The sequence below is a fragment of the Nothobranchius furzeri genome, chromosome 2, assembly GCF_043380555.1.
Source record: "Nothobranchius furzeri strain GRZ-AD chromosome 2, NfurGRZ-RIMD1, whole genome shotgun sequence".
NCBI classification, from domain to species: Eukaryota; Metazoa; Chordata; class Actinopteri; order Cyprinodontiformes; family Nothobranchiidae; genus Nothobranchius; species Nothobranchius furzeri.
Genome location: NC_091742.1, coordinates 68,158,894 through 68,182,277, shown reverse-complemented (window position 1 = coordinate 68,182,277; position 23,384 = coordinate 68,158,894). Strand labels below are relative to the sequence as shown.

Below are 23,384 nucleotides of genomic sequence, written 5' to 3'. Positions count from 1 at the left end.
GGGGGCCTCTACATCCTGAACCACAGCGCTAATTTATGCTGTCTTATTCTTCCCTTTGCAAACTTTACCGTACAGAGAAATTGTCCCATTGCAAATTGAATGTCCCAGAACTGGATTTGTGTTATCTGAGCTCCCTGGATATGTGACTGGCGTCCATTAAACCCGCCAACGTAAAACTGACCTTCATTAAATATTGTTTTGCTCTCGTTTCATACAACAATTAGGATCGTTTGTCACTTCTGTCATTGTGATTGTATCTCGGCACCGGGCGGAAACGACAGCGATCCCAAATTACATTTTAGTGAAGTTCCAAATTGTGTGTGTCTGTGAGAAAGTGCTCTTTCATCCATTTAGAGGGGGCTACGGAAGGCTGGCCTCTTTGCAACCACAGACTATAATTAGATCATGACATACAGAAATGTTGCCACTGTGTTTTGAAGCATCACCATGCAAAAATAGCTCTGCAAATTTAATATAGTTGAAATAAGAAGGTTAAATTGCATATGTTTTTATAGAAAAAAGTTGTTTTTTTTCCTACTCATTGAAGATATATTACGAGTTTCGCCCACTTGTGCCTTTTTTGGCCCTTTGTGGCTTTACTGAGTTCACACATTCATGAAACCTTTACAACTAAATTAATCTGGGACCCAATCTGAGATACAACAGAGGGATAATAAGACACATATGTGGAATGATTGATGACAGGGACTCAAGGAGCTGCAGTGAAAAGAGAGCATTCGCTGGACTAGAATATAGGCACATCTCATAGTTTATGTTCTGGTTTTTCCCTGAGAGCTCAGGTAAACAGTGTCATTAACAAACAGCTCCTGGAGTGTAACCACAGGGAGGATTCCATTTTATCCTCACTGACCCAAAAAAAGTGGGTACTTAAAAAAATATATAACCATTGACTCGCAGAGAAATGTTCTCATCAACACCTCCTTTTAGAATACACAGCAGGGCGTTTGCGTGCTCTGGAGAGTGTATGTTAGTTCAGCCAGCAGGGGGTCTCAAACCCTAGGCACCATGCTTGTCCACTTTAGTCACACCTGCCGGCTTCAACTGATCCTCTTTGAACTATCTTCTCCTAAACTGACACATGGAAAATAAGGAAAAATAGAGCTCAAAAGGGTACACAGCTATTTTTTCAGCAGCACCAGATACAAAAATAAGGTCCACTTATGATTGCTGATGATTCCTCTCCAGTCTTACAATTTTCTACATGTTGACTTTATTTGTTCCCCTTCTTCTCTTATCAGAAACATCCTCATCTATAATGGTATACATGGATGCTACAACCTCCACAACAAGGACCACTACTCGTCCATCAACTGTTACCGTAACATCGACAACAACCAGGATAACCACTACCAGGATGCCTGCCACAACAGCTGCAATGGCCCAGTGGCCACGTGCCACATCAACCATGGTGTCCCCGGTTCAGACGCTCGTGGAGGCTTTGTTGCCAGATGACAGCGATGAAGCATCACCTTCCTCCAAGCTCCCCAACATCAAGGTGGAATACTGCAATCCTCTGGTGGTGATGGACATCTCCTGGCCCAAGACCAAGCAGGGCACAGTGGCCAAAATGCCATGTCCACCTGGAACCATAGGTATGGAGAATTCTTTGTTGGGCTTTTGAAAGCAGCTTGTTATACTTATTGGAGCTCTATTTAAATTCAGATGATGAAATTCACACATTTTTATAACTTTGGGCAAAAATTACTAATCTTAAGAATTTTAAAACAAGTATTCCACAATGTAACGGGTCAGTCAAGATTTGATCTATGTTCCAACCCTCTCTGAGGGTCATGAACTTTGGCCATGCTTAAAAGTTAAAAACTATCGCATCATGACAAAAAAGGTAATGGGATTACAAGCGAAGTGGTCACAATTTGGGTGGAAAAAACTGTGATACATGGTTAAATTTATAGTGTTTAAAAACAACGCTGCTGTTAAAAATGTAATAACAACTAGTGTCTGGTCAATTAGCTGACTGACATGGTAACATTCAAAGGGTTTTCACAAATGTCTGTTTCAAAAGACAATTCACCTAGGACTCAGACAATGGCTACTGGTAAAGTTCCCATAAACTAGATTTTGTAATTGACCCTTTGCATGTAACTTTTTAGGACCGCTCCCTTCACCATGATGGAATACAGAAAGGTAGTTTCCACATGTTAAAACTGTGGTGAAGCCAGTCAAAATTAGCCAGTTTGTTGCCTTTTATCGCTTTCATTTAGTTGATTTTAAAGTAAAATAGCTTGCTGCACGATTGGCAGCAACAGACAAGGGTGTCGACTCAACTTGATTTTTTTAAATAACTTTGGTGGAGACTGGGGACGGAGTTTAACCACAGCGATCAATCAAACAGACTAGCAGCCTTCAGAGTAATTTAGTATTTGCAGCAAACACGTTGTACCGGGTAAGACTAACGTATATTCCTCACATATTTCATCAGGAAGACCGGGACTGACTGTGACAGACCTGAAGTGATAAATGTTGTGTGTTTATACCACTTATTGGTAATCGTAATGGATGATGGGTTGGATGGATGGATTTTTCTCCATGCAAGATAATTATTTACAGTAATATTGTTCCAATGTAGGATTACGTGTGTTAAAATTACGTTATTTAATTAGCATGATGAGCGTTGCCATTATAAGATATCTTGTCTCATCTTGGTGTTAGAGCAGCAGCTGAACCCGGTGACCTCACCAGCGACAAAAACTGGTAGGGATCCGGACTTTTCTTTAGTCTTTTGATCATCTGCAGTGTAAAGTGAAACGCTGTTCATCAGCGGCGTGAATTCTGGCAAAGTCGGAACTTATTTACATCGGTGAACAGCAGAAGGGCAAAAGTAAGCTAATGTCCCTAAGCTAAAGTTCATCAGCTAGCTAAAGCTAAACTTTTGTAAACACCACTCCACCTAGGCGTGCTAAATCTACCCACACGTGAACTGGGCTTGAGCTAGTCTAGTCCACCATACACACAAATACATCCTTTTTCTAAATAAAGAACTTAAGTGCCTCTATTTGCTCTTGACTCAAAGAAAAGCCCAAGGTTTAAGTGTCCAGAGTTGTTGCCACAGCTGTCGCAAACAAGCCTCCGCCATCTTTGTTGTTCCGCTCCGTCGCATCATTCCTCCCTCCAAACCGATAGAGTGGTGTGATTGGCAAGCCACAGGACTGTTTGTGCTTGCTGAGGCTCTAACGGAGCATGGCTAGAACAACAATAATAATAATAATAATGTAACTTGAGTCTAATCTTTATGTTGTTACAGAATCCTAAGATTCATAAATAATCATCCTCTGTGGAAAGCCGAGGAACTCTGCTTATAAATCTTATATGTTGTTTCTCTACTTCCTGCCTGTGAAGATGTCAATAATCTCCTTAGGAGACCTGGTTTGCTGTGAGTCTCTTCTCCTCCATGTTGGTTGCTTGTGTTTTGTTTATGTTTACACTCCCCCTGCAGAAATCGTTCTCTCTCTTCCTGTCTTCCCTCCTCACTCTTTATTACTGACTCACTGATGCGACACTAAAGATAGCACAGTATTATATTTGTACGGAAGCACACCACACACCCATATTTATAGTCTGTTATGACATAGTTGTGATTAATCCTGTGCTCTTTAAAAGCTTTTTTTGGGTGTTTTTTCTTTTTTATCAGACTCTTATTTTTGTGTTTTGTTCCATCTGTCTTTGTATCAATTCTAATAGAATGAAGTTAAGTGTGATGTAAGATAAAATCAATTTTGGCCACTTTGGATGAAAAGGCTTTTCTTTAGAGCACCTGAGAGCCTGTCCAAGAGTGCAGTTCATGTTTTATTGGTTCAATTTTAACAGAAATATGGAGCATAATCACTGCCAGAAGATGACCTCTAAACCCTGTTATTACAGGTTTCTAACATCAACCAGGATTCATGAAGATTTAGAGCCAGTCCCTGTCGATGGGGAATATTTCAAAAAGCTAAGATAATTAAAATGATAAATTTGGTACCAAAACTGGTCAAAAATACACTTTTTCTAAGTTTTTAGTCAATAATCCATGAAGAACTGTTGGTCATTTTAAAAATTATTTCTTTAAACATAATCTGTCATATAGCAGCGGCAAAAGTTCAGTGGTTGGGCTCTACTATAATAAATGTTTTTGCTTGTCTATGTCGTGCGTTAAAGGAACTTCAGTAAATTGAAGCCACGTTTATCACCTCCATGAGTGATTTCTCGTCCTGTGGGATGAATTGGAATGAAATGTGGACACAGTTTTAAAATCAACATCTAACAGTGTTGACAATTTCTTTTCCTGGTGGTTATTTCAAGCTAGGCAGATGTAATGTGTGTTTCCCTCAGATTATTTTGCAGCTTTCTAAGTTTGAATCAGGTACGCTACACAGGCTCCAAATTATGGAATATTTTTATTTTTTTATCCATGTCTGGGTAATAGGAAAAAAAAAGAGAGATTAGTGTGAATAAAAACTTGTGTTTCCTGGTTTTACCTCTGCACAATGTTTTTCTTATCTTTTTTCCTTTGTTCAATCTCTTCCATCACTCTTATTTTAGAAATACATGTGGAATAATTAGAAAAATAGCTCAGTGTATGAAAACTCCCAAACAAGTAAACATAAGCCATAAAAGAGCCAAGCATTTATCACCAATGCAAACTGTACAGTATACCACTAGTCCGTCGCAGATTACCCAGCATTAAAAGATGGTTCTTTCTCCCTACTAAATGGTGAAGTGTATTTACAAAACCAACATGTTTAATCAAAGAAAACTTCACTCGTGTGATTGACACTTTGTTAAAGGGGACATATTTAGCTAAACTAATCTTTTGCAATATTTTCTGCGGCCATGTGGGTCCGTACTTCTTTTATAAACACCCCAAACTTGAAGAAAAAATACCCCATCCATCTGTTTGATCAGTTTTAGGAATTACGTGCCTCAAACAAGCTGTTTCAAAAAGTCCCCGTTTGGGACATCACTTAAAGGAAAGTAAGTACGTGTAAAAGAACGCTGCTGCTGGAGAAGCAGTGGCTCTACTCCGAGCCTCTCCTGGATATCAGAGCATCTATGCTTATAGCAGCCCGAGTGGGGGATGGGTGGGCGTGACTAGGTAGTGTTTAGATCTAGGTAGTGTAGAAGGTATTAAAGGTGTGGTACCCTGACAGATCTCTGTCACACCTTCACTCAACATTCATAGACTCATCCATCTTTACTCGTGACGGGGAAGGCTGTTGTTGGTTTAGCGTCCAGGAAACAGCAGAAAACACCTCGGCTTATTGAAGGTAACCATTAGCATTAGCAACTCCACCACACAGCAGAACTTCTTCAGGCTTGAGTTATTTGTGGGGATAAAACATTAATGGTGCAGAGCAATCAGTCAGTGGTAGTTGTGTTGTTGTTATCCAATCAGAGGCGAAATGTCCAAATACCAGCAAATAACACTCCAAATCCTGCCGTGTTCACCTCACCTCTGATGTGGAATTCTGCTAGTTCCAGAAACAAGCGCATCTGAGCTTTTTCTCCCCAGAGTAGGCCTTCCAAGGCATTCATTCCTACTAGAGACCACTGCAAATGTATTGATTAAACAAGTGTTCAACACATTTAAAGGTGTGTGTTCTACAGTACAGTATATAAAACATGTTGGTAGATCGCAGAGGCTGTTTATAGCCTCCAAGTCAGGAGATTAGGTGACACCTGTTCTAGTAAATATAATCTGCATTCGTTCTGAGAAGGCATTGCACCAGCCGCCTCAAAATTCAGCGTGAAGCTCACAGAGGGAGACACACACATACATGCAAGTTTTCATTAACGGGCAACGCCAGCACCCATCGAGACCTCACTAACAGCCATCACATGGCTAGATAAGAAGAACCCAAACCCCAACTTTCGCTCAGCGCACGCTTCAAAGCTGGCGCACTTCACACAACACTGTCAAGCAGAACACGACCGTGTGAGCTTCCTCTGCCACTCTGAAACTTTCTCGAGCTTCCCTTCCATCTACCTGTTTTTCCCCTCGCTGTCATTCTGTCCCCCTCCCAACCGACTCTGGCTCCCCTCCTTCTTTTTTCCTACCTCTCTCTTTTCATGCTCCCTCGGTCCTGTCTCTCAGTATAGGAGGATATGCAGAGTCACTTATCTTCTAAGCCCATCAAACATAATGCTGTCTAAGGTGGACTGGGAAAGGAAATTATATGTCAGTCAAAATTCATATCTGTTAATGCAGGCTGTGTCAACCACCAACAAACACCCCCACCCTCTACAAACACGGAAGGGCAGTTTAATGTTGGTGTGTAGCATTGCTGATGTCAGCAGGGAAAATAAAAGCAAGTAGCTTGAAGTGTTTATCAAATTCAAAACAGAGCAACTTAAAGTCCCATAGATTTGTACGTGTAAGTGTATTCTGTCCAACACTGATTCACCAGAACAGATCTCTGTTTTCTCGCAACATCTTAATTGACCTTTCCTGATTCTGAATTCTGCCACAGCACACTTGATTGAAACCTATTTTGTTGTACATTCTTCCTAATGCAAGACTGGAGCTGCCACGGGTGCAGACAGGTTCCGACTTTTAATCATTAAATGCAGACGGAGTCCAACAGGCTTCAAACGGACCAACTTTAATTTAGTCAGTTTACGATAAAACCATTCAATTACATTTAGCAAATCCCATTAATTGCATCGCCGAAGAATTTAGTTTCTTAAGCAAAAAGAAGAAAGGGGCCTGACATCGACAAGAACTGGGCACCAGTTGATGAGCCTGAAAGTATTTTGAATTGCATCGTTCTGTAATGAGAAAAAGAGTGAGAAAAATTGGAAAATGTGGATAAGCTCAAGAAAAAGGAATAGCTAAAAAATACATGAAAAATACACCCTTTTCTTTTTTTTTACCACAAAAAAGTAAATGTGCTTACAGGAACATTTTTGATTTCTCTTTAGGTGTGGCTTCATATATGTGTCTGGGACCAGAAGGGTTCTGGGACCTAATGGGACCCGACTTCAGCAACTGTACTTCCCCTTGGGTCAACATCATCAGCCAGAAGGTAATGATTGCGAGGCCATCGTCCAGTTCACTCCTTCCCCTTACTTAATTCTACCTCTGAGATTCACACAAGGAAAGGTGTCCCTGTCCTTTTTTGATAGTCAGTAATGGTGCACAGAATATGTCAACATCAACAGATATTTTAGACCAGCAGCACAGGAGCTACAACCAGTGCTGTAGCCAACAGAGACTGCAAACCACCACAATACACAACATAATTTGGTCAATCCCCGTTCTCATTTAAAGGACCTCAGATCTGGAACAATCTACCATCAACAATAAAATTGTTAACACACTTTACAACTTTTAACTCTCAGGTGAAAAAATGGCTGAAACAAAAACAAACTTGTAAACACTGATGTTTCTTAGTCAAACTAATTTATCTAAATTGATTGTGTGTGTGTGTGTGTGTGTGTGTGTGTGTGTGTGTGTGTGTGTGTGTGTGTGTGTGTGTGAGAGAGAGAGAGAGAGAGAGAGAGAGAGAGAGAGAGAGAGAGAGAGAGAGAGAGAGAGAGAGAGAGAGAGAGAGAGAGAGAGAGAGAGAGAGAGAGAGAGAGAGAGAGAGAGAGAGAGAGATGACAAATGTTATAAATGCTGTTATTTGATTTTATCTAAAAGTCCAACCAAGGACTAGGTTTGCAAATTAGCCTATGGCTAGAAAGCCTCTGTACAAAACAACGGTTGCATCGCCATTACATGTAACATTGTCCTTTGTGCTGTCCTTGTTCAATAAACCAAATACAATACAATACAAACGTTCCATTTTTTCATAAGGAAATGTGCGGAAGGAAAACATTTTTAAGTAGCATTGTTATAGAAGACAAAAAATTGCAAATAGAAACCAAACTCCACTAGTCTCTGCTAATGTTAGCACTGATAGCCATGCTACAGGAAGTTAGCATTTAGGATTTTGCTTTATTGTTCCCAAAAGTAAGGAAATCCCAGAGATGTATTAAGAAAGTTTAAATTAGCAATTGTTTCAACATTAAGGATATAACTTTTGATTAACACGATGATTTTTGCCATGCATTTATGAGGGTTTCATGCAGTTTTAGTATCACCCCTTCTTTCCATCGGCCATGAAAGTGGTCACTTAACATGATAGCAGCATTTACCCACAAGCTCATTCCCAACCGGGAGCCATTTTTATGCAAAAGCGTTCCACACAGCATATCTCGTAATGTGACAAAATCACGGGAGAATTAAACACTACGTGTGATTTTAGAAGTCCACACATAGTAATAAGCAAGGACAAAGACAGCTGCATGTTTACATCGGGTATGAGGGTTTTAACCGGAAATGACATACCTGCATGGGACATTTATTTTTGAAAGTTTCCGGATGTCTCACACGTCTTTTGTTTGATTTCCTGTCTGGCGTGATCTTAACTGCAGAGTTTGATGTGTTTTGGAAGTGTAGCACATAAATAAATAGACTTGACACGTAATGATAGTGTCCCCTCTCTTTGTGGCCAGTGGAAAGGAACTCATCTGTTTTAACGGCGGGTGATTGTCACGTAGTACGTTTTGCCACCATTCCTAGATGCTTTCACATCCAGTGGAAAGAACGGAATAGAAGAGAGTGCTGCTTTTTATTGACACTAATCGCACTTTGATTAGGAATCTCGGTAGTCATTGAAATTTTGAAAAGTCAAATGAAATAACACAAAACTGTTGGTTTCTGCACAGAGTATGCAGGTTTTATACATCCTGTAGAATCCTGGTGAAGGCTCTCACTCATCCAAGACACAGCAATCCTAATAACTAAAAAATACATGAATATAGACAAATGGAGTGTTTTATTTTCTTGTAAACTATTTACTTATCATCAGACAAGCTTTCTCATTTTAAACATGAAAATACCAAGGGTGACAAGCTTTAAAGCTGTTGTGGCGAATCTACAAAACTAGCTGGGTTTTGAACGCAAACACGGTCACGGAACACTCACCCCTCCCTTTCGGCGTCTGTAGTGAGATGCTTCTGCCGCAACCGGATACCCACATTGCCAGAGTAAACGAGATAGTGCTAAACACCAGTCGCCATTTTTTAGGTCCAAACATCTTTTGTTGTCCATGTCTGCAAATTATGTTTTTCTTTTTGGGACTCTCTGAGTTTGTCCTAAAGATGAAATAGTAGCAGCCGGCTGTTTCTCTGATACTATTGAGTGGAGAACCTCTCACACCAGTGGTGTTCTGTTGCTAAATACGCGAGTGTTCAGTGAGTGGAGGACACAGGGAAGTACGGCAGTTCAGCGAGACCAACAACTGGATGGTACAATGGTTGCTTTTGTTCTGAAACGCGTTACTGGTGGAGGTTTTTAGACAAATGCAGAAGAACCACTTTTTTTAATCATTATTTTAATCTCCACAATATATTTATAGCTATACTATGTTAGAACATTGTTCAAAAGGCATGAAAAAATGTTTAAAGCCCTTTAGTTTTCCAAATTTACCATTGCAGCTTTAAGGCAATTGACTTTGTCATTGTCATATCTTTGTTGTTGTCCTAATCCACATCATGCAAGATAAAAATCCCCATACTGTGCAAATCAATCTGATGAAAAGTTTAAGCAAAGCATAAATCAAACCATGTAATAAAAAAACTAAACTGGGAAGGGAGTCGTAAGATTTCAAAATTCCACCTTAAATACACTCTTTCCACGTGGACCAGGACGACAAATTCCCTAACGGCCCAAAAAGGGAGGATCAGTTGTTTTTTTTGTAAACTATGGCTTGCATTAGTGAAGCTCGTACTACAGTTTAAAAGCTTGGCACTCTTTAAGATTAAATTGAGAAAGCGCCCTAGATCAAGAAATTAAATAACTGCAGTTGCCCATTTTTCTTATCAAAGAAAGCTCTTGTAGTATGTCATTGGTGTAGTAACCACCTTAGGGGAAGTATTATTCCCACTCACTTGCTCCTGTCATATCTAGTTTGATGTAATCAGATTAGGGCTGGGCGATATGGCCTAAAATTAATATATTGAGGATTTCACCTCGATAACGATAAACGGATGATAACTACAGTTATACGCAGACACAAAAGTTGTCCACCAGATGGGGCTGTCACATGTATAGCGTTGAGTCACATTTCTACATGACACAAGGTGGTACAGCTTCTTAAAAGGCCATGAATGCTGCCAACCTACACACATCTTTTCATTTTTTTTATTATCAAATTTATTGACATGGGGAAAATTATCACGATAAGAGTCAGAAATTTCGATAACGATACATTTTCGATTTATTGTCCAGCCCTATCTCAGATGTACTTTGTTGTTATTGTCATGGTTACTGTACAGCATAAGCATATATCTTTTTACAAATTTCTTTTGTCTTAGCCAATTTTGTAATCTCTACTTTGATCTATACTGATGTATGGTAGAACCGATGTTGTTCCCTAAAAAGCATATAAAGTAACATTTAAGGTTTGGTAACCTGCGTCATTAGGTCGAATAATAGTTTGACGATTTGTTTTTTTGAATGTCGACCTTAAGTCAATTCAATTTCCATGTATGACAAAGACGTGGGGGTGGGGGTGGGGGGTGTATGGGATAAATAATGGGCGAACACTAACAAATGATATTTAACCATAGAATTTCCATTTCTTTCTTTGAAAACATGACATTTCCCCTTTCCATTGATTATATTTACAACAGATCTCCTGCATCTTGTCAAGTCAAATGTTTGTCTTTTCCTAATTGGTCAATTAACTTCATTGATTAACTGGAAGGTGTACAATATAGAAAGGTTATGTCTTTGTGTGTATATGTTTGGCTGTGAAGTGGAACCCAATACCCAACCAACATGGTTTATAATGGGCCTCTGTGTGTCGAGTTCTTTCAGGCTGCTTTCTGTCCTACAACACCATCCAGCCCAATATTTGCCCTTGAAACAGCTCCAGCTCAAATGACTTGTATCTTCTCCTCTGCAGGCTGTTATCAAACTCCTACATAAAGCTTCCTCCTCTTAAATCTGTAATAGAATCAAAGCAAAATTGGAGAAGGTGACTGCACCTTCAGATTCAGGTTCCAGGTTACGAATTGTTAAAAACCTTTGCTCTAAATGCACACGAGCCCGAGGCGTGCATGTTGTGTAACATTTATGTTGTACTCAGCAGCAGAAAACCAGCCCATTAAACCAACAGCAGTTTTCAGATATGGATGGAAGATTGCTGTTTGGAAGCAACGTAGTGTCAAAGAGATTATCTGGTGCATTTCAGTGTGGCTCATCCCAGTTTGGACAGAGCACTAAAGCTGCTGTTTAGAGAAAAAAAGTGCAACTGCACTAAGTCGTGTAAGAAATGTGTGTATTTTAAACCATTTACTTTTCTTATTAGTTATTTCATTAAAAGCAAACACTTGAGCAGGATGTCTGTTGCTGTGGAGAAAGCAAAAACAACGAAGATTAACCTGCCAGGAATTTCAAACGCCCATCTGGCACATCTATAGCTATTGTCCTGGGCATATCATCGCTTGCTGCCAGATGGTTTGGTAGACAAAACGTAGAAAGGAGATATATAAATATAAAGGAAATGACACCAGACTGGCAGAATGAGAGAAATAACAGTATTTACCCTGCATCGCCATTCCTTCGGTTAAGAGATTAACGCAGAGGAAAACAAAAAGAGAAAAACATTGTTCAACGACTAACCCCAACCCTCATGAAAACCTCTCTGTGAGGACCAATTTAACATACCCAGTTATTCACAAATAAGCCCACGAATAACTACCACTATATAAAGCTGACTATAGTTTGAGTTACATCAATAAAAGGCATGCTATGCATGTATTCAGACATTTATGTTCCACTGTGGCTCTAAACATAAATCCATAAGTGGCATGCAATAAAATGCTGTCATTAAAAAAATGGAATCATACTAAGTGTTTTTATTAAGTACATTTAAATCTCAAGTTTACTCCCATTTTTATTACACTTGTAAGTCGTACTTTGGGGAAAAAGCTCCGCTGTGTCTGTTTGAGGATGTAAAGGTCAGCTGGAGGAGAAAGAAATGATATTTTTAGAAGTGACACCACCAGCACACTAACCAAAGGGAGTAAATTTAGCTAATGAGACCTTAATGATTCATGGGAATAATTTACTGACTTGTTTTGGATAGATAGAATCATGTTTGGAAGCCATGGTGGTCTCACAGTTTGTGGTAGTTTCACATTTAACTATGCAACAGCCTCATCTATTGTAGAAAACAGTCTATGGTCCCTAGCTGGTAAAGTTTTGGCCAGAAAACTAGATAGCTTGAACTTTTGATCCATTTGGTTCAACAAATTACCAGTCCGGTCTAATCAGCCTCATCTGCAAAAAGTCATTCATTTTAAGTTACTGACTATTTTATTGTGGCAAGTTGATTTTTTTCATCTCAGACTATCGGTAAAGACTAGGGGTGGGAATTTAACACATAAATTATGATTAATAATTAGAAAAAATAACATGTTATTTGAACTCGAGCACCCCCCAAATAGGAGCTGGGCATGTCTAGCATCACAATTTATGTCATATAAATCAATAAACATCATCGAGCTCCACATCTAACAAGACTGCAGAGCCTGGGCTACAAGACCATATAAACCTTTATTATGTGGGCCAAACACACTTAAAACTACAATCAAATGAATCATGAAAAATCACTTCATTAAGAAAAGTAAGAAAGAACAAAAAGATCAAATTTTTCATTGTTTTGTTTTTTATTCGGTAGAAGGCAGGCAGGCAGTAACTTGCCTCTGCCAGTTTGCCCCAGGGCCGCTGTAGCTGCAATGTAGTTAATCACCAGTGTGTGAATGTGTGTGTGAATGGATGAATTATACACTAGTGTAAAGCACTTTGGAGTCCTCTGACTATAAAAGGCACTATACAAGTGTGGGTAACCCTCAGCAAAACTTCCCCTGAGCTCTACACTACACCTCCATACATTAGGAGTGCTCTGCTGCCACCTAGTGTTCAGTTCATTACACATCTACAATGTTCCATGTCCATTTACACTTCATCAATAACACGTGTAATAATATTTACACATCCCAACAAATCCCACAACGGTTACCTTTATTATACCGAAGTAATCAAATAGACCTTGTGGTCACATAAATATATTCATTAAAGTGTGTTTATGTCATCTGTGCTTCACTATCATTATTTTTAATTTATAAAAATTGATTGGGCGCAAATTTTCTTGAACAAATAAAATGCCATTGATTAATTACAAAGCCTCAAATTAATTAGATAAATTTTTTAATCGAGTCCCACCCCTAGTAAAAACATAATGCCAGTGATCAGATCAATAACACTTATCAGGTTTTTCAACTACAAGTGTAGAATCTTAATTAGTCACAAAAACAGCATTTTACACTAAACTGTATATGAAACTGTATACAATTGTTGTCCTTTTTTGGTATTTATTTCTATAATAAAAAAAAAATCAGGTATTTGTCTTTGTGTGCATATTCAATCAATTCAAAAAATCAATTGAATATTATCTCTATCATGTGAAATGTATTTTCTTGCTTTTCCAAGCTTCATTCCGTTCCTTATTTTCATAAAGGTGAGGCTATCTGGGGAAATTTCCTCAGTAGTTGTATGATTATGCGCACATACATTATTGTGCCCCGGTGTACTCTCAGCAGGGTGAGATATACACAGCTGAGTGTACACGCTTTAATTCTCTCTAATACTGCTGCCGTTAGAGGAAAAGTTGAGGTCAAATTGTGTTCATTGTAGACGGCAGATATTTGTTAGGTGCAATTTCTCTTAAATTCCCATATACCATGAAGGTTGTGAATAATAAGGATGCATTTATGCAGCAAAGTGTTTAAGTCATTTGGGTTGCATTGAAGTGGAGTTGATTTTTCTTGTGTTCACTCCCTCAGCTAAAAGCTGGAGAGACGGCGGCAGTCATTGCCCGTGAGCTGGCAGAGCAAACCAAAAGTAACCTCCAGGCAGGTGACATCACGTATACAGTGAAGGCCATGATTCAGCTGGTGGATCTGCTGGATGTGCAGCTGAGGAATCTCACGCCAGGTGGCAAAGACAGTGCAGCTCGGAGCCTCAACAAGGTACCAAATCAGCTTCCTTTACACAAAATGTCAACTTTTTCTTTCTTTTCAAATAAATCTCTGAAATAAAGCACAGTTGAGAGAGAGAGAGAAATGATTACTGATGAGTTTCACCTGTTACCAGATTTATATTTAGGTTTACTCAGAACCTTTGAAGTTTCAACTAAAGATGACCGAGGGCTTCTTTGCACCAGGACAAGATCCTTCCACGATCACAACAAATGTGGATAACCACCAAGTTACCCCTAAAAGTTAATCATGATAGTCCTGTGGGTATGCTACTCCTCAAATAGATTTGCCCTGATTTGACATAGGTGATTCTCTGCTTTCTTGTCATTCTTTAGATCTAAGGTAGCTCCTGACCTACAAAATAACCCTCTTAGTGCCTTGGGACCCCAACCATTGATGGTTTTAGTACACATAAGTTGCAATTTAAACATCTAAAATACTGTTTCCACACAGTTATTACTACCATTGGTATTGTTTTGAGATGGTTATAGGAAAAACATGGTATTAGCCATCATTTCTGCATTTATTTGGATTTGAGATCTTCTCTGGACTACACAATTGGTGTTTCAGGAGCCACAATGTGGTTACAACCCCAACTTTGGGAACCACATATAAGCAGGCAGTTCTTATGCTCTTACTACCGTACAGTGTTGAGAAAGGTTGTTCAAAAAATGAATTAGTTCAAAGTTCAGTTCATACATTTTAAAATGAACTTGTTCGTTTCTTAGTTCATAATAAAAAAAAATTGAACGAAGTTCATTGTTTCAAAAACGAACTAGTTCATAGTTCTTTTCTCTCATTTATATATATATATATATATATATATATATATATATATATATATATATATATATATATATATATATATATATATATATATGTAACGTCCAGCAATGGTCAGTTTTTAGGTACAGTTTGACCATTCAACATCTGGTCAAAAAGGAGACACAAGACTGCATGTGTTCACTTCAAATTGGCCTGCCTTCATCCCATCAGCTGGAGCTCAGAGTCTCTGCAGCTCTGAACACAGATAACGTAATGTAAACAATAACATTCTCTCCTCAAGGTCCAATCTTTCAGGTCTTCATGCCTCCATATAAGGAACACTCCAGCTCAGATCAGTTGCTAAGTCAAAGAATGATTTCCTACACAAATCATAACATGAGAACATCAAGACTGGATCACTCTGGGTGATTCAGCAGATCTAGAGAAAGCTTCAGACAGACCATCTGAAGCAACCCTCTTTAACCATAAAGGCTTTTGACACGTCGTCAAAATCTTTTTGCACCTGCAAAGCTGATACCGCACAGTTCCTGCAGAACAAGCTGATATTTTTTAGACTCCTTAAGACTCCCAGACGTGCGGTTCCATCCGTCTGTCGTGACCCGAGACATCTCTGGACTGAAGCGTCGGTGCCACGGTATTCTACAGCCCTTCAGTGCCAGAGGTCAGCCGACCTCCCTGACCTTCGGATCCACCAAGAGGGTTTCCGAGAACGGGTGAAGTGGACATGACAGATTGCGTCTGATTTGTTTGATAACAACCAACTTCATAGCTTAACGCAAACCAAATTCTTTTACATCCAGAACTCAGATCTCCTAGATAAGGTAGTTCGTACTAACATCACATTGACACAAAGGTTCATACATCACATTTAGTTCCATCCATCACAGTAAATGCTTAGTTAACTTGTCATGTTTTAATTGTTTGTAAAATAAATTCTTACTTTTATAAACCTGACTCTTTTCTGAATCAAAACAAAGTATGTACAACCCCCTGATAAAGAAAAAATCCTAGATCTTCTGATAAACATATTAAAGACCAAACAGAGTTGAGATTCTATATTTAAATAGAATATCACAGCTTATTGGTCATAAGTAGAGGTAATATATTTCTTGAGCTCTTGAAGCACTCAATTTCCTAAACCACACACACACACACACACACACAGACACACACACACACACACACACTACAGTAAATTCTCAATAACATGAGGAAAACAATATTTGAACATTTTTATGGGAAATTATTAAACAGTCTTGGGAAGCAGGCTGAGGTAGCAAACTAAACATAATAAAAGTGCAAAACATTAAAAAATTTATAATCTTTCAGTTAAGTCTCTTTTCAATTTTTCTGAATGAACTTTGACTCCTGCACACAGCATAGACGTAGAAGAGTAGACGCCGCACCAACCGCTACTGCCTATGTTTGGCCGCTTTTGCGTGTTCTACTTTTTATAAACTCTATGGTTAACAGAATGTTTTAGCTAGGCTTTAGATCTGGAAAAGCTCTGTGGAAATCTGGAGCTAGAACGGCGAAAGAATGCATTCACAAACCCATTCACGCATTCCAGGATGAACGCACTCACTTGTACGTTCGTCAGGCAGAATACGAACGCATCTCATCCCAGGGCCCATCCTGGTACTAATGTCTTGGACCACCTTGAATGCACCAAAGTGCATTTGGATCACACCATATCAGCATGGCTTTGATACTGCACCATAATGGCATAGTAGCCCAGACAACAAGGCAAACTTGAGCAGTACCGCTTTTAATTTTTGACAACTTACCCATGCCAGTATCCCCCCCCCCCCACACACACACACACACACACTCCTATCCATGGAATCCACAACCCATGCAAGATCTTTTTGCTCACTTCATCAGTGAGTCGGAAAAGAGTAGAATGCCTTCCCCTGGTCAGGGTGAAGTCCTGTCCCAAGTGGAGGAAGTATCTTGGGGTCTTGTTCACGTGTGAGGGAAAGCTGGAGCAAAAGATCAATAGGCAGATAGGTGCTGCATCTGCAGTGATGCAGGCATTGTACCGATTGTTGTGGTGAAAAGAGAGCTGAGCCAGAAGGCGAAAATCTTCATTTACCGGTCGATCTGCGTTCCTACCCTCACCTATGGTCACGAGCTTTGGGTAGTGACCAAAAGAATGAGTTTGTGGATAGAAGCGGCTGAAATTAGTTTTCTCCACTGGGTGTCTGGGCTCTCCCTTAGAGATAGGGTGAGAAGCTCAGTCATCCGGGAGGTGCTCGGTGTAGATCTGCTCCTCCACATCGAGAGGGTCCAGTTGAGGTGGCTCAGGCCTTAGATTAGCCTCCCTGGTGGTTTTCAGTCCACTCACAACTGGGAGGAGACCTAAAGGAAGACCCAGGACACGCTAGAGGGACTATGTTTCTCGGCTGGCCAGGGAACACCTTAGGATTCCCCCAGAAGACCTGGCCCATGTGGCTGGAGAGAGGGAAGTCTGGTCCTCTTGGCTTGGGCTGCTGCGCCCTCGACCGACTCAGATTAAGCAAAAGAAAATGGATGGACATGAATGATAAACCATTAGAACCTTGGCATGGAAGTTTTGTTCATGCTTGATAATTAAATAAAATAATAGTTAAAAAAACAATCTCCATCAAACTCAACGGAGAGTTACCTATGCCTTTAGAAAAAGTTTGAAGACTTTGTGACCTGGTAAGGACACCCACATTTTAACTATTTGTGCCTTACAACAAGACGTAGCATTCATAGCTTAAAGTACCTCACATTCTCAAATATTCTTTTTGTCCATGCAGTTTAATAGAAAAGTTTCAAAGTTTTGAGCATCTGAACCTCTTGTCTTTTACTATCAGGGCAGTAAATCCAAACAGCGGAAGTGCAGAAATTTTTATGTTGGCTGAACTGGAAGCTAATTAATTTATTCCCCCAATTTATTCACAGCAGAGCACAGAACGAGGCGCTCCAGCAAACGCCAGCTGAAATAATACTTCCTGCCTGCTGAACAGCAAACATCAGTGAAACTCAAAATGTCAGCCGTTAATTCACCGGAGCAGCTTCACTTGTAGACGCACGCTAACACCTGCTCTCAGATAGCCTCTTTTGTTGCTGTTGTTCGGGAGGGGGCAGTTTTTATTTAATTGCCATGCCAGACACAGATGTCCCCATTGAGGTTTTAGTGCCAGTTTTCTCCAACAGAGAGAGGTGGCAGTAAAGATGTCTAAACAGCCTCAGACGAAGAGAATGTTGAGTAAGCTCGCGTTGACTTTATGGCTTCTCTTGAAGAAACAAACACTACAAAAAACATTAACAACAAAGGTATTTTGTGGGAGATTGCTATTTGAGTCTTTGGTTTCCAATAAAGTTAAAGAAACGGTGCAATAGAAGAAAAAAAACAGCTGTGTTGAGTGGAATAAAAAAGTAGCTTTTGCAGCCAGAATAATTTATTTAATTTATGGGTCAGTAGTGGCGCAATGATAAATTATTCTCAGCCTGAAGAGATACAGTCCTTTATTGCAGTATAGTGCATGTGTGACATAAAAAGAAAACACGCTGTAGCTTTTTTGTGTTGAGTTTCCATTGCCACTGAGAACTCGTTTCCAGAAGTCACTGGAAATCCTCATTTCTCTGGCAGTCACTGACGATTACCTCTTAACTTCAATCATTTTGCCACAATCTGCAAAGAGCTAAACACATTAAAGATCTTTTCTTTCTTTTCTCAACAAAACAGAGCACTCTGCCAGCAGACAATAAAAGGATTCAGTTGAGTTTCTTTCATTTTCAGGATCAAAGCTTTACCGGCCAATGGTGAAGATGGGACACTTTCCAGAGGAGTGTGCTCCTTTATTAAGAAGTTGCTGCTTATAGAGCTAATCTAATTGGAATCTAGAATGGTAGCAGCCCATCCTCTGGCATTATTGACTTTATTAGACCTCATCAAGAGTTATTTATTCCCCTGGCAGCACCAACCTCACTTCTTTTTAACCTCAGTTTTATGTCATTTTTCAGGTGTGCTGAATTACTGTTGGGATTTTCTCTTATTGAAGGAAGTTTAGATGTTAATGAGCTCTTTAGCGTTCTCACTGGAATTTCTTTAATGGACATTTTCAGCTATTATGGCACTGAATTCATGTTTAAGAGCATTAGAGAAATTCCCCCAGCTTATCCTTTGGTCTCCTTTTATTTTGTTGTTAATTAACATGGGTTAACCTATGTTTTCAAGAAAGCATGTACTCCAAAGTTATTTTGTTTTTACAGTTTATAGTCAAATGCTTACATTTAAATAAAATTAGACTTAAGGAGGAAGAACTAGTTTGAATTGGTTTAGTTGTTTAATTGCAACATTAATATAATACCAGGGCACTCTGGTCAGCTTGTTTGGGCTAATTATTATTTAAAAATAAGTTTGAATTTTATGGAATAACATTTTTGTTTAGAAATGAAAAGGATGGGCAAAAAAAAAAAAAAAAAACGATTATGACCAGTTTTTTTAAGCACTGTCAGTCTGAATGACAAACAACAAAAATATCTAGCATGACCTCTGCCAAAAACCATACCAGTTACAGAAACTACCAAGGGCTTTTTCTTTAGGCATCAAGCAGTTATTTAAAACCAGGCATATAGGAAAGTTCAGTAGCAGTAAATGAATTATCTGAAGTGCAATTTACTTTCAAATAGAAAAACGTTTCACCTGTTTGCGCAAAGTGGGTGGGACCAAAGCATTATTCTGCAGCCAACCACTAGGGGGTGCATTGATTCCTTGTAGCTTAAACTTACTTAAACACACTAAGGTATGTTGTGTTATGATATTGAAAGGAAAAATATGAAACCAAACTAAAACCAAACTAAACGTTTGCCTTTTGCTTCTGCGTTTAGCATTTCTTCCACTTTTGTGTTTGTACCCCGTAGACAAAGATATCTATGGTTTTCTGTACTTTAAAAGCAGTTGGCAAAATGCTGTAGAAATTCAGAAGGTTCATAAATGGATCTAATAGATGTGTTTTTCTTCTGCTCATTTTATCGAGAATGCATCAGTGCATCCTTCTGTGGACTTGGGACAGCGAAGTATCCCACAATGCTCCAAATGTCAGAGGAGATAGTTCATAACTGTAGTGTTTTATATAAAAGAAAAACAGACATAAATGTGTCCATTATTGTAATAATAATTGTGTGTAACATGTAAAATATATTGTGTATATTTTTTTTGTCTTCAAGACTCTTCACAATCCCTCAAAATGCTAATTAGCTAACCCATCATCAAAATAAAACCAGCATTGCCTTAAATAGTTGTGCTTTGAATGCTAATATTTGATCATTTTTGATCAAACGTAGATAAAAAAAATTATACAAATTATTTGTATTTTTTGTAATTTAAAGGAAAAACTAGACATTTTATTTTGATGTGAGGTAGATTTTTTTAACCGTAGCATGAAACGGCACTTGTTGCCCTGACACAGTAGAGTATGGTTCTGTTCCCAATGCCATCCTTGTCCTCCTGTACTCCGTAGAACGGACGTTCTTGTTTATACTAACCAAGATCGTACTTGTCAAGCACACAAGAACGTACTATTGTCCTTGGGTATTGAGAAACGGCTCTTTGCTGTTTTTAGCGTGCCTTTGTTAAAGCACTAACAGTGCCACGGGCAGGCCTGGCATCGTCACATTAACGTTTTCAAAATGTGGTTTTAGATGAAGACATTTCTGAAAACAGCCATAAGAGCCTTATAACTTATTCTTAAAATGTATGTCTGGGGATTAGATTAAGATTATTACTTTACAAAGAACTGTAGCCAAAACCATAGTTAATACATCCAACTAATGAGATCGTTTACATTTTTTTTAACTGACTTGTGTTAATCAACCCACAAAAACATGATGATTAAATATTATATTCCACTACACATGTAATTAGCAGCAACAGTATTGTTATAATGTGTTGAGGGATGTCTTTGAGCTTTTAGTTCAATCGACTTTAGACTGTCACACCGGTGTCTCTAAAAATCCCACAGTTGTCTGAAAAACAACCAAGCCATCAAGTCCAAACAACTCTTTGTAATCCTCGGTGGTAAAACTGCGGTGAAGCATGGATCAGGGCGAAGCTATAAACCATTTCTAAACCTCTGAGCACTCCCAGGAGCACAATGACCTCAGTGATTGTGAAATGCAATAAGTGTGAAAACACCAGGACTCCTCTTCAGGTCCGATAAAGCTGAGCAAAGTGGTCGCTCTAACAGAGCTTCAGAAATCTTCTGCAGAGAAGTGAGCCACAAAGATCAGAGCAATAAATCTGTCGGATGGCGAAAGCAGCTCCAAGTTCTGAGCGACATGCAAGAGCCAACCTAAGCTTGTTCAAACACTCTGACCATGAAGAAAACAATTACCTAATCTTACATGTTTTAAGTTTGTCTCAACTTCTAGTTGGATTTACTAAATATGTGGCACACACAGAGGTGTTGGAGCAAAGAACATTCATCACAGGTCTCTAAATTGAACCCCTCAGATTTACTTTTTAGATTTACTTCACCATTATCCAAATCTGTCACTTCCAGACTGGATTTACTGATAAACATGCAAAAAAAAAAAAAAAAAAAAAAAAAACTATTTTACAATAAATCCTTAACATCCAAAGTCTTCCAAATGTGACTGGGGTGTAAGCTGTGTGTGTCGCGGACCTCTTGCTAACTCTTTCTACCTTCTTCTTTGGATTGCAGCTGCAGAAGAGAGAACGTTCGTGCCGATTTTACGTTCAGGTATTTGGAAGAAATGTTTTCCCTCAAGTGCTTGCTTCATTACCTCATCGTGGCTACTGTGCTGTCATTATTATCATTCATGTTATTTTCACCCTGGATTTTGATGTTTGGCCTTTTGAAATGGCACATATCTGATGCTCAACTTGACAGTTTTGCATTCGGTAAGGCCTAAATCAAAGGGTCAAATTCCTTTGTCATCGTTTTAGTATTCTGCACATCATTCCATTGCTTCTGCCTGCTTGTGATTGTCACAACAGTCCCTTTCTTCATCTGAGAGTTTGTCAAACGCCGTCAGACTTGTAATGCATGCTGAAGAGAGAGAAGTGACCTCAGCGTGTCAACTTCTAACGACTAAGTCAACCAAATGGCAGGTTATACTTCTCAGTGATGCATAATATATGCATGTCCTAATTTACAGGGTGGGTTTTCAAGCCTTTCTCTGCCATTTCTTACTCCACGGAGTGATTTTCTCATCCCATGGGTGACATTTAAGTTGTCATCAGAAAAACTTCTGCCTTGACAAGAGAACTGCAGAAAAAGTTGATGTCCCTGTCTCCCATACAGATGGCTTGAATTAAGATGCACATAAGAGCCAGATGTTGGTTTATACGTGCACTCGTGTTAAGCAACATGTATTCAGCTTTTATTCCTTGGAGGCATGTCAGAAGGCAGTTTGTTATTTATACTCAAGAGGGTGTGCAATGACATGCAGGTGCCATGTAGGGATTGTGTGTGGCTGAGTGTGTGTAGATGGGTTTGTGAGCGGAAGGTGGTGTAAGGCCAGGCTTGGTGGTTTAAGCGTTTCTAAACAAATGCAAATTGTTGGAAATAGAAGCAACTCTTGTTAGTTTTCATTTTGATTGATTAATCAAATTAAAATGCATTATTTTACTCATAATTGTCCACGCCAGTGTGAAAATGGATTTATTTTATTACATTTCATTATAGTAAACAGATAAATTGTTTGTTTTGTTGTTGTAAATTGTTGTTTTGTGGGGTTTCCTTTTGAGCACCAAAAACAAGTAACCTTTAACAGCAAACCACAATTATGAAAAACTTTTGAATTAATGGATTTGAAAGATTTATTGTCCCGTTCAAACATAATAGTATGGAAGGAAACAAAGACTCTACATCCAATATCAATATAATGAAAGTTATAAGTGATCTTGATGTTCTCAAATAAAAACAAAGCAATGTTAATTACATTTATGAATATACTAATTTGGATAAACAAAACTATGCCTCCATGACCTTTGTAACAGAGTACAACAAAGAGAGAACAGATTAGAAGTGCTCTAAAATTTAGTTAGCATTTGCACTGGCCGAACAGCAGGACTGTAAGTGCCTTATATTTTACTGAAATTTCGAGTTGCATACCCACATTCCTAAGGGATCAAATTTACAATAGAAACTCAATGGGAAAACTAGTTTCACTAGTATAGTCATGCAACAATCAAGTAGGTCTCACTTTTCCCTGAAGATGGAAATCTCTTCTGTGTGTAAGAGAGCATTAGCATTAGCCACAGAAAACTACAACAGCACATCTAGGATTTGGTTCCTGCATTTATAAATAATAATGAGTGGCCACCAAAAGGTCAAGACAGAGATCCAGTGGACTATTATGCATGGAAGTCACCTAAGTGACAACATCAATGACAAAAATTCACAGAAAAATAAAACATATTTAATAAAAAAAAAATGTAGTAGATAAAGTTCAAGATTTAGTAATTTACAGTAACACAAATAAAA

At 38.9% G+C, this 23,384-nt stretch overlaps 1 protein-coding gene across 19 annotated transcripts in view; it reads left to right on the top strand.

The window, feature by feature from the left end:
• Positions 1-23,384, top strand: part of LOC107377409 (adhesion G protein-coupled receptor L3) — a 410,636-nt gene that overhangs the window by 300,087 nt on the left and 87,165 nt on the right. For 15 of the 19 annotated variants that reach the window (XM_070547650.1, XM_070547654.1, XM_070547651.1 and 12 more), the window contains 4 exons: positions 1,260-1,613; positions 6,940-7,043; positions 13,918-14,103; positions 21,597-21,635. In XM_070547650.1, coding sequence (XP_070403751.1) covers positions 1,260-1,613; positions 6,940-7,043; positions 13,918-14,103; positions 21,597-21,635 — 683 coding nt within the window. The remainder of the gene's footprint in view (positions 1-1,259; positions 1,614-6,939; positions 7,044-13,917; positions 14,104-21,596; positions 21,636-23,384) is intronic. The other 4 variants (XM_070547655.1, XM_070547664.1, XM_070547680.1 and 1 more) reach the window with 1 other exon arrangement.